This window comes from Poecile atricapillus, chromosome Z (assembly GCF_030490865.1).
Source record: "Poecile atricapillus isolate bPoeAtr1 chromosome Z, bPoeAtr1.hap1, whole genome shotgun sequence".
NCBI lineage: Eukaryota > Metazoa > Chordata > Aves > Passeriformes > Paridae > Poecile > Poecile atricapillus.
In genome coordinates, this window is record NC_081289.1 from 99,827,435 (window position 1) to 99,840,070 (window position 12,636).

Here is a 12,636-nt window from a genome sequence, read left to right on the forward strand (position 1 = left end):
CATCCCCTCTTTTCAGCAGCAAGTCCATGTTTGCCTTATTCAACTGTGTAGTGTTTGTGTAGTGATAGAAACTCTTCCAGCTGCCCTTGATTCCCTCACCAGTTTTAATTAATGAGTTTTAACATTTCTGATACCAACAATAAGGACCAGACAATGCTTCCAAATTTTCATTTTTTAGCCCATCTCTGCTTCCCACAACCCTCTCTCTTCTTCACTGAAGCCCTAAAATGAGTTCACAGTTTAGCCACACTCATCTACTAGTATGCTTACCTATTTCTTGCATTTGGAAGCCCTTGTGGTTTTCCTGTGCTGCTTTATCTTTCAGATTATCCCTGGTGGGATTCCAGCTACTAGTTCCCCCCAAAAATGAAAAGTCTGTTAACCTGAAGTCCAAGGTCTATGCTCTGTTGTTCTTAGTCCTCACTCTATTTATGGTCATGAGAGTCACAACTTCACCATAATTCCAGCCTAGGTTGTCACTGGTTATCATGTTCCCAAACAGTTCTTCATTGTTAGTGAAGCACACTGTGCACCACCCCTAATTATACGTTATATATGTACTGCCTTTTCAGCAGTCATCAGGGTAGATCAAACTCCTGGTGACAATGAGGGTTTGTAACACAAAGGTTTCCCTGAATTGTTTTAAGAAGTCTCCACTATCTTTGGATGGTCTGTCATGCCCTCCTACCACAGAATTACACCTGTTGGCCTCTTCACTGAAGCTGATCGACAGGCTGTCCAGCACCTCTTGCCCATCCAGACAGAGGCCTCTCACATCCAAGTGGTTCCTTCACATAACTGCTCCTGAAGAGCTTCTGGTAGTGAGAAATGTCCCCCCAACATCTCAGTTTTCTAGGAACATTATTTTTCCATGACTATGTGCAGTTTCAATTGGTCCTGCATATTCCCCAGATTTAATACATTTGCTCACTGTGGACGTGAGCTCCTACACCTTGTTTCACCATTCTTGAGGTCTGTCTTGCTCTGACTACCCAATAGCACTTTTTTCCACCCTTGTCTGCTACTTCTGCATTTATGTTTAGGTTGTTATCTCCCTTCCACAGTATTTCTAGTTTAAAACCCTGTCCCTGACTCCTTGCTCCACTCCAAATTTGCAGGGAGACTGCTTATCCATTTGCTTTGTGCACCCAAACAGCCCTTGTTCAGCAAGTGCTCAAAGCTGGGCTGTGTGCTTTTACATGATCTTGGGTTCTGAAAAACCTTATCCTTACTCTAATAAAGGAACATAGCATCTTTTCCTCAATGGTCTTACAGGGGATCTCAAAAGGGATATTTTAGCTGCTGAACTGAATATGCCAGGCCATGATCACAGTTTTTCAGTGTGATCTCTGGTTCAGTTAAAATCCTCAGAATTGATATGAGGAAAAGGAGTACATTTGGAAAGCTCATTCAGGTTCTGAAGAATCAGCATGGTTAGCAGCAGGTTGCAGGAATAAACAAATTTTCTAAAGCATGTGGTTTGTGCAAGATGCAGATCATTTGATCTTGAAGTAGAAAGGTCCCTTGCTGATCTGCTGAAGAGCCACTGTTATTGGTCCTCATCCATGTAGGTGCAGAAATACTTTGAAAATGTGACTTTAAAATCTGCATCCACATGCTTTAAAAATCTGCATTATACTCTTAGGGCCTGATTTTTTAAAAACAAACATGCATCCACACCTCTCTGGATCTGCACCCTCACAGCCTTTGCTGTTTCAAAGCTACTCATGCCTAACATGCTGTACTTTCTTCTACTTCTGACCTTGGCTTTAACTATTGAACTCTAATAATATGGGAAAATATCACAGCTGCTGTTGGAGTGTCCTTATTGAGGTAGTAAGGGAGAACTGGTCTAATATGACACCAAGAAAACCATTAGCTTTTGCAATCTGGAACATATTTACAGAGTAATGTGGAAATCATACCTTAGTTTCTCTTAGTTAAGGGGAACATCAACTTATAACAAACAAAGCACCTCTCAGATTAAATAATCAGAAGGATGGAAGTGGGACAAGACAGTTCCTTTTTTGTACCTTTGGAAAGTGGGTCACCCCTTCCTTGTTATGTGCTCTGCATTCTCTCTCTTTATAAAGCTGCCCAAAGCAGAGATTCTCTTACCCCACACATCCAACTTCCCCAGACAAGAGATTCCCATTTCTCAGTAGCCTACCAACCATCCTGTTAATATATGTTAAAAACAAGTCAATTTATTTTTCTGTAAAGAGCAAGACTTGGCCTAGGAATCAGTAGCAGGCTGCTCAGCAACTTTGAGCACCAGAACCCTGCTGCTCCTGCCGCAAGGTTATGGGTAGAGCTTTCCTTTCCACAGTGAGCAATCCACTTTCTGTGCCAAGAAATGTTCCAGATGGACAGGCTGGCCCCATGCTCTCCCTCAGCTTTCTTGGGGTTTGCATTTACATCAGTAGCTAGCTGCTCCTTGCCCAGCAGCATATCAGCTTCCATCCTTCTCTAGCACACCCTCCCTTTTGCAGAAAATATTTATTTTCAAAACCCAGTTTTTCTCAGCATACATCTATGCAAAGAAAGGCACCACGATATTTCAAAAGTGGAATCCTGCCCTTCCACAGAGATGCCAGTGAAAGGAAAAGGCTGAACCAGGGAACGATGCCTCTGTTTCTGTTTAAAACGTTAATCACCCATAGCACAGCAATAAACTCAATCATTTAAATCAAAAGAGTTGAAGTCACGTGACATCTAGAAACACAACAGTTTGGCTAGAATCCAGCTCAAGTCAACTTTATGGACAAGGATTCTTTCTCTGCAAAGTACTTAAAGTCCCTACTGGCATTTAAAACCAATAGAGTGTAGCTCCTAAGAGACTTTCAGACCATGGCTATGCAGTAGCAACTGTGTCCTAAACTTACCCTTCCTACTGTATCTTAATCATGCTTTGCGGGAAGTACGTCTTGCTGCAGTCATGATTTTACTTACTTTTAATTTTTCTCTTTAAAGTTAGTTTTACCAAGAGTCTTTGTAAGTAGGAAACTGGAGTTCATTATTTGAGGAAAGTATGTACAGAAATGCAGAGAACTCCGGTTCTCTGTGTGTTCTCTTTAGTGTTACGCAACTAAATTACTGGTCTGACTGCGCTAATCACTGGGTAAAATCATAAACCCTGCATGATACAGCTCAGGTAAAAGACAACTTGTTTTTTCTCTTTCTAAAAACCTATGTGATTATGCAGATTTGTTTTGCATTATAAATGACACTAATTTAATGTGAATTTCATGCACCTTCCAGTCCCTATTATTGCGCACATCCAGTGCATTACATAGGAAGACGTTACCATTTCCTGGTTCAGCAATTAAATCAATATTAAACAAATACTGTTATTAACAAATACTGTTATTTTAATTAGAACCTTTGAAAAAGTTCAGGCTCTGCCTTTTGAAATTAAAGGACTAGGCAATTAATCTGAAAATTACATTTGAAGTATTTAGCTCTACACTGTAAGGACTTTTTTTTTTATAAAGACATTGGGATCCATGTTAGGTGAAAGTTGAACCCAATTATATTAGAGGTCTTTTCAAACCTAAATGATTCTATTATTTTAGGTAAGTAATAGTGGACAAGGATTTGGTTTTGGTAATGGTTATATGGCCATTTCTCAGGAAAGGATGAGTTCCTTTCTTGGCAATAGACATATGCCTGAATTCCTTTAAAGTCTTCATATCCTTGATCTGTTTCATTAAATTGTGTTTTCTATCCAAAAGCAACCTTATAATTAAGGAAGTCATGCGTTAAGAAGTCACTAAGGAACAAAGCCCTGAAAGTCAATGCAGATTCCTAACTAAAACTCTTACCTTTAGCTGGAGCCTCCTTAAGATTACAGAGTTAGTGGTCATGTGGTCCCACTTCCAGCGGTACCAAATAAAGCAGTGACCAGAATCAAGTCTATCATGCACTGCTGTAGGAACGTCTTCAATAATGCCTCAGGAAAACTTGCTAGTTTGGGCTCATAGACATAAAAAAAATTAATCTCCAAAATTAATATTTAGTTCCTACCAAAATCAGCCAGTTTTTCAGAAAGATGGATCAATCCATAGCCAATGTTAAGGCTGTGCGGAACTTACTTCACCCACCTCTGTTTTCCTGTGCTGCAGTCCCACCACTGTGAGGACAGAGTGACACTGTGCAGAGACAGACCCTAAAATGCCTGCTTTGAAAACCTCACACAGCTCCTTGCACTTGATTGATCTGAAGCTATGCAGGCTTTGAGTTCAGGCCCCAGGTAGCAGAGAAAATAGAGACACACAGAAAAACAGCCAGCAGCACCCATGGCTGGACTCCTTCAGCATTAGACCAAAGCTGCAATAGGCTCTGACTTTGCAGCTCTCTGTCCATCCTGGCCCGTGCTCTGAGGAAGTATCACTTCCAAAGTACTTTGTCAAAGCAGATAAAGCATGCTTCTGCCCAAAAGCCAAATCTTGAAATGAGATGTTCAGATGTCTCAGGCCATTCAAATTATTTGTTTCGTCTGTAAACACTTTTTATACCTTGCAATTTGAGGCTTCCCCTTGCACAGGAGAAATGGTTAATAATTTTTGATTGTTTTCCGTGCCAAAATAATTCCAAAGTGCTGCAAATCCTTATTTTCCACCAGTTGTCTCCGAAATAACACCACTGATTTTGGATCAAGAGATTTTTTTGCTTAGAAAGGAGTTTTTAGCAGAAAGTGGGGAACACCAGGAAGCTGGTATGTAGACAGTGTTTAAAAGAAGAACATGAGGTTCATAATATGAGGAACTGGCACTTCCTATGATTAACATAATGCTTGACATTTTGGCTGGATGTATCAATATAAATCAATAAAAATAAAATTATCTCCAGTTAGCAAAACTGCATCTTATTTTGCCAACCTCCTCTGCTTTTTTAAAAGCAACAACTTGCTGCTTAGGGCTTCATTATGATGATGTGTTCCAGCTGTGTCCCCTCCTTGCTGTTCCTTTCCACACCTACGCCATTTCAGTAAGCATGAACACTTTGCACTGTAGTTAGTACTTTTGCAGCAGATGCTTGGGGTGATTTCTTGCATTTATTCATACAGCAAATGAGACTGGAAATTACCAGGACAGGGAAGCAATGTAGTGCTTTGTCACCTTCAGGAGTTACAGATTGTTTTATGTTATGAACATAAGGCATTAGTTGTTCTGACTAAAGAGAAAATTAGATTAATCCCTATTACATTTTTTGTTATCTTTGAGTGTGTTCTCAGCTGATGCCATCTCTTTACTTTGTCCCTTTTTGAGCTTTTGAAGGGCTTTTATCCCCAATCCTTTCATGGTCCTGCCTGGTACCTTGTCAGAGTCACGACCCCACTCAATCTCTTTCATGAAACAGAAATTCTCCTTCATGGCAGCCCTTACAGTTTCATTCCCTGTGATCAGTGATGCTTTTCATAAAGCCAAGAGTCTTGGATGCTTTATCTTTATAGAAAAATACTATCAAATGAAATAATAGAAGGGTTTTACTTTTCAAGCTCCCACTTCTATTCTTCAAGAGCATATGGAATAAGAGTTTCAAAACACAAGTACCATAATCCTTTGTCTGCTTCTGTATTTATTTGCTGTCTCTGTACAACAGTAAAAAGGAAAAGCCATTGCCTCTTGTAGACTGTCACAGCATCTGCCCAGCGCCAGGCCTAGTCCCTACCATAGAAGAAAAGAAGACCTCTACCAGTATCTGAGGTTTTCATCAACCTCCAAAGTATTTACTTCTTTCACCTGGACCATTTCCAGAAGGAGGAGCAGTGAATATCTCATTCTGAGCTCACAAAAAACACAAAGCATTTAGCCCTGAATGACTGAAATTACTGGACTTAGAGTCGCTCTAACCCAGTTATTCATTCCACATGCAAAACCTGATGTTTTCTGAAAAGATAGAATAGAAAGAGGAACACCAGTGGGAAGCATTCAGCATCCAACTTGATCAATGTGAATACCTGAGCACAACACTTTCCTCCTTCCCCTAGTATTTCACTGCAACAAGACTGTATCTGGTCACAGTCCAGATGCTCTGTTTTTCTTGTGATTCACTGTGTTAACAAACCTGGGTCATATGATAACTGCTAGCATGATATGATATATATGATATGATATAATATGTTATATGATATATCACTGCTCAGTGACAAAATCAAGGTAAAACATCTATCTTATCTATCTGTTCTGTTTACCCTGTCCTTAATCAGCCCTTGAAGTTAATCCAGTTCCACTTCAGCAGTATGTCTTCCAAAACGTCTCTGAAATAATCCTAAGGTGCTTCTCTAACATCAGATGACACAAAACATTCAAAAATGGTACTGAATGCTCTTCAAATTATGAATTGCAAATCATTGCTATCCTTTTGATATAGGTGACATCAGAGTATGCCTGCAAAGAACAAATAGCTGTTCTCACTGACTTTTTAGAAGACCTTCTGACTATCTATGTTTTTTTTAGATCCCTATTTGTTATGACAACAGCACCTGATCATCTTCTGATTGTCCTGGGACAGATGACAATTCCTAGATGTTAAAACTGCTGTCCAGATAGTATGTTACATAATGCCTCTGGCAAAGAAAAGGAAGAAAATCAATTATACAAGAGCAAATATTTCATACTTCTTGAAGATCAATCAGGCATCCAAACCAGCAGTTTTGTTTACTCACCTCTGCTGAAGAAAACATCATACAGGTTTTAAAATGTATGAGGAGCACTTAGAAGTGACTGTTACAGACTTCAGTATCCCTGAAGAATGTTGCTGTGTAAGTAAGGGATATTGAGAGGTTCCAAACACATGCTCCAAACACTGGTGCATTTTTCTGGCCTGGGGCAGGTACCCAGAGCAGAGTGCAAATGAGCTACTTCCTCTCCAGAATGTGCCAGTCACATCTGAGCTCTGCCTCAGAGCAGTTGAATTATCAGCAATCAGATTCCTGGTCTTTCACATTCACCCTGATCTGGGATTGCTGCTCCTGACACTTCCCACAGTGAAGGGAATTGTTAAAGATTCCAAGCTGATCTAGTAACTAGGAGTTACAAGTTAACTTCTCAGGGAGATGTTTAGTGGGAGTTTTCCTCCTGCAGTTTAAGTAAAAGGGACTGAACTTCTTTGTAAAATCAGATTTGCCGTTACCTCTGTCAGCAGACACATGGGCGTAGGACTTTGTGGGAGCAACATCTTCAAAGCACTAAATGAATAAGTAGGATTTAGGATGGTTCCTAAAATACTGCCAGAAAAGGTCTGGTGGCTAGGTCAAGGTTGTTGCTTGGGAGACCAAAGCTCATTACTTGTCTCCCCCATGCCCCACCTCACCAGAGAGCATCCTATTTTTGTGCTCAGCAACCTCAGTGGAGACCCAGAAATAGAGCTTGCTAATTCAGGGCAGGGTGAGGCTAGGGTAGATTGAGCAAAGATTAAAGCCTGTGTTTCCAAGGAAGTATTATCCATGAGCACTGTAGCTTGATCCTTTCAGCAGCAAGGCTTCTCTGCTCACAGGGTTGCTGTACAGGTCCAAGTCGTAGTCATAATCAGAGAGGATGCTAGAGGTAATGTTGCATTCTACTGTGGGGAACTACTTTTAACAGTGGATGGTCGGGAAGGAAATTAAGCCAAATGAGGCAAACATTGTACCTGAGAACCATTTATTGGTAACTAAAAGACAAAATTAAGAGGGGTTACCCCACTAAAGAGGGCTAGAGAAGACAGAGCAAGAGGAAGAAAAATGGGAGAGAGGGAGAGAGAGAGGGGACACAGGGAAAAGAGGGCATTACTACTGGGGGTCGGAGAGTGCAGTTGATGTCCCAGGGCGGTGCTGCGCTCACTGCCTGCCCAGGCACAGCTGCTGCGGCCATGGGTGGTAGACATGAGATGAGGAGGGCTCGGGCAGGAGCTCCAGGAGCCTGGACAGGGCTGTGGCGAGTATCACACTAGTGGTTAGGCTTGGAGGCAGGCAGGGTTGGATGCGAGAGATTCAGGCAGGGATGCAGAGTTCAAGCAGGAGGGCACTGGTCTGGGACACAGGGAGGCAAGACAGACAAAAGAGTGAGCAGGAGCCAGTGAGGGCAGGAGAGCCAAAAAGCAGGAGTCCAAAATCAAGTTCGAAAAGCCCCCAAAAGAGTGAAAAGACAAGGGCCAGAACAGACCCTGAAGCTTGGGGATGCAGTTACTTTTTATGCCCCTGGCTCCTGTCCAAGCCTGCCTGATGACAGGAGACCACTGACCCAGTCCGATGTCCCACTGCATCCTGTGCTGGAGACCTTTTGCCATCTGACTGGAGAATGTCTCTGGGGTGCAGTGTCTTCAGTGGTCCCCTACTGGCTTGTCCCATGTAAGACATGACTTGGTGGCCTGGCACTCTCCTCAGAGACAAGGCTTTCTTCCATCTTCTCCTGGCTGACTCGTGGATATAGCACAGGTGGCAACACCTCCCCACGTGCCTCTGACAACCATTGTTGAAACATAACAAAAAACATAATATGTTGAGACATAAATGAAACAAAAAAAATACCGACTCCTCACATATGAACAGGGAAAGCGGCCCTTGTAGCTGTCACCAAGTGATGGGTTTGACCTTGCTGGTGTGAGGGCAAAGGATTGTCAGGAACAGAAAAGAGCAGACTGGAAGATTAGGCCATGCTTTTAAGGAAGTTCATGGAGGACAGCACAGGAGTTTTCCTCATCTGTCTTACTCCTGCTGCACTAAGACTTTGTTTTTCTGCTGCCAGGAAAAAGAAGATGTAGGATTAAACCCTGGAAGAAAAGATCAGAAAATGCTAAGGATATAATTTCAGAGCCAGGAATGTTTTGCCTTGTGGACATACCCACTGAGTTTGGAGCCCTTCCCTTCCCTCACAGGGGAATGGTTACTGAGTCTAGACCCATGGTCTTGGCCATCCCTGCCTTGTTCTAGATTGTAAGGACAGCCAGGTTTTCAGTCGAGCAGATGCATGGGCATGGGTGTGGGCATGTGATCTAGCATGATCTATCAATTCCTTTTTGATCACTGGCTATCAGTTCTACCTTCTCCTGTCACATAAAAGGAGGCAATAGTCTCCATCATATTTCCAGATGTGAAAGACCAGCAGCTGTGCCAGTCATTGATATCTTTTTCCTACACTTTCACTCTTGTCTCTTCAGGACTGGCAAAATCCAGTGAGTCCTGGGCATTTCCAGGACTTTATGACTTTCTCTGTGAATACAGCACCCACACCTACCTGGTAGGCATAGATCTGCCTGCCAGATTTCACAGATATCTTGTACACATTTGACTTCCTCATACTAAGACACAGGACTCAAGTACCATGCATGATGTCCTCCATACTTACTTTCCAACTGAAGACTTCCATGTACCTTAAACTGGAGCACCCCATTCCTCCCCTCAAAATGCAGATGACTCATCACCAGCCTCTTCCTTGCCTACCACCAGGCAAAACTATAAAATATCTTTCTTTATGGGTCCCTGGCTTCCCTCTGGCTCCCAGTTTGCTCTGGGGAGAAATGTTTTCTGTTTACTAGCAGGTCTACACAGCTGTTTCCTGACATCTGTTCTGGGGTTTACAGCATAAAAAGCCCTGGGTCAATTCCTCTGCTCACCATTGGCTAGGATCTTGAGTCATATAGTATCAAGTTGTTTCCAAGTTTAACCAGGTGACTAATTTTCCAAGGATATGAGAATATTCTTAGCTAAAAACCATTTTAAATGGACCATTTCAGGCCTTTGAAGTGTGGTGGCATCAAAATGCATAGAGTTCAAGGAAGTTATTTAGTGACTGATGGCAGTACTTAAACCAACAATGTCAACACTGCTGTGTTTCTCTGTTACATGGGGCATGTAACAGTTTCCCTGAAACCTGGTTTGCTCTCCTTCTGCCTGCTTGCTGACTCTCCTCTCTATGAATAAGTACAATAGAGACTTTTTAATTCATGTCACCCTTGGGACTGTTCTTATCTAGATACATAATTCATTTTGTCATGAAAAGCCATACCTCTTGAAGCAATTGCAGCCTTGTTTTCAGGAAGGCCATAGAACCTCATTATTGTAGATAAGCTTTTTGCTCCTGAAGCAGTGGGATATGGTATAAAGAAACAGGCAAAACAAAACAAAGCTTTGGAGCTTTGATTGAATTTTCTACTTTTCCTTCAAGCTGCAGGAGGGAGGGCTGGTGGTTGCAAGAGTCTGCAGTGTGATGTGCTTTCCCACATTGCACCATTATGTCAGCCAACAGTAATGCTCTCTGGTATTTTGCCACCGAAACCTTCAAATGTCATTACCCCTGTGGGTAATTCTGCTTTACGCTCCAGTGCATCAACCTCTCTCCTGGCATGAGGAGGCTGTGCTGCCACTTAGGAGATATGGCTTCATGCCTCAGTTCTGGCTTTCAAGATCTTGGTTTCTTTCCTGCACAGCAGGTTTAAATTTAGCATTCAAGAAGGCTGTAGTGTACTTTCATAGAAACCAGAAGAAGTGGTCCCAAGGGCTAAGAGGAGTAATGAGAAATATGCCTAACCAACCTGGAAGCAATAGTGGGGCAAAGGTGGGGAACTGATGACAGTTTTTGAAGGGATCCAGAGGCATCATGAGGACAGTATCTCCAGCATCTCTGCTGGTTCCATGGAAGGCCTGGGATTGGGAATGTTGATGTTCAGTGGGTGTTATCAGCTCAGCTTCTCGCTGTCCGGGCTGCAGGCACAAAGGTGTTCTTACCATGAGGCCCAACACTCCTTCTGGGTCAAAAACCAAACAGTTTTCACCTTTCGTGTGTTCTAGGCCTTCCCTCACAAGGAGAGGAGGGGGCTGAGCAGATACACACCTCTAATGCTCCAGTGCAGCAGACCAGAAAAGAGGGTGTTCAGATGTGGTGCAGTGCTTCTCAAATGTAGATCTTGAGGCATGGCCAAGGAATATTATATGCTTTTTGTATTTTTCCCCCCTTAACCAAGTCCTCCTTTTGCTTGCAGCTCAGTATTTTGCTAGCATCATGGTCATCGTTGGTCTGTCTGTGGTGGTAACAGTGCTGGTTCTGCAGTTTCATCATCATGACCCCCAAGCAGGAAAGATGCCCAAATGGGTAAGGAGCTTTGGTAATAAACATTTAGGAGCTTCCTACTGAAAGAAAATTGTCTAAAAGCTACAGTAAATTTGTTATAGGTGAGAGACAGAAGTTGTTCTCCATTAATCTGAAGAGATGGTTACAAACAGCATAGTTGACACTTTTGTTTGCAATTGAAGGGAAAGAACAAGCATATTAAATGTGCTTTCCCACTACAAACAGTTTCTCTTACTCTACATTAAAAATAATTCCTCCCATTTGGCCTTTCTTTTCAAACTTATGATGGAGTGGTTGAGTCATGATAAAGTAATCTCATTCAGCACCCACTTTGCAAGTGCAAACCTTTAATTTCTTATCCAGCAGACACCAGTACTGACAGAATGTGCTAAACAAACACTTGTCTCTACTGGGCAGTTTGTCTTGCTGCCATCTGATCTATGCCCACATTAGCATGTGGGCCTGCTTTTCTCTACAGCAGCAGACTTTGTCAGCCCAGTGAGGTCTGACACCAATGCCAGCTGGCTTTCAAATGGAATATTTCCTTTAGATTTTCAAGTTAAAAGAAAATAATGTTTTTTCCCCCTCTCTCCTTTTCCTAATAGATTTTAGATTATGCAAGGTGTGCTTGTGTTTACAGAATGAAAAAGAACAAAAGCAGGAGCAGATACATACAGGCAGTCACAGTCTACCTACCTAGCTATCTACCACCTTGTTTGTAGGAGTCTGGTTGTACAACATCCTCTGATGTCTTGTTCCCCACATTTGTCATGCTACACAATTATCCTGACATGCTGGATAATTGAGTATCACATGGTTACCAATGTCAGCCCAAGTTCAGAGCTGCTTTTTAATTCCTGTCTTAAAATAAACTGCCACTTCAATGCAATTTATTTTTTAAAGTCAAATAACAATTAAGCATACTTACAATTATTTCCAAAAGTGCTGTATGATTTAAAAACCTCTTACTTTCAAAGCAGCAGAGAATGTGAATTCTGCATGAACCTGCCTGTAGGCAAAACCTGAGGACACAAATCTGGGAATCGTGCTTCAGATGTCTACATGGACAGAGCCTGCAGCAGTGTAACAGAGCCCATTTGATTGCTTTTGAGGAGCCCAGACACAGTGGCTCATGTTAGACCTGCTCATAGGCCCTGCAAGTCAGCTTTTGCTCTCAACCAGTCTCTTGTCTTCTTGTCTGGAAACACAATGTGCAGTAAATTCTCATTCATGAGGAGCCTTGTTCAAGTGGTCTGACAGCTGAACTGGCATACATTACAAAACATGCCATCAGGAAGCAAAAACTATGGAAACATTACTGGGAAGTGCAGATGATAGACTGTAAAAGCTGTAGGCAAGACAAGCTGACAGGGCTGAGGGATCTCAAGAGCAAAAGAGTGAATGGCAAGTGTGTAGGGAAAAAGCAGGCACTTTTACTCTACAAGACATGGCCAAGACTCAGTTGTTAGAATTCATGTCTGTGTCTATTCTTTTTGTTGTTGTTTTGTTGGGTTTTTCCAATTTTGCCTCTCCACCTGTCAGGTGTTTCTTACACAGACACCTTGAATGACTTTTGCTCAGTATA

At 42.1% G+C, this 12,636-nt stretch overlaps 1 protein-coding gene across 1 annotated transcript in view; it reads left to right on the forward strand.

Moving 5' to 3' along the window:
- The window catches only part of LOC131572997 (neuronal acetylcholine receptor subunit alpha-7-like), a 57,044-nt gene that overhangs the window by 39,462 nt on the left and 4,946 nt on the right, over positions 1-12,636 (forward strand). Inside the window, exon 9 of the mRNA XM_058826488.1 lies at positions 10,963-11,072. Within this exon, the coding sequence (XP_058682471.1) occupies positions 10,963-11,072 (110 nt within the window). The remainder of the gene's footprint in view (positions 1-10,962; positions 11,073-12,636) is intronic.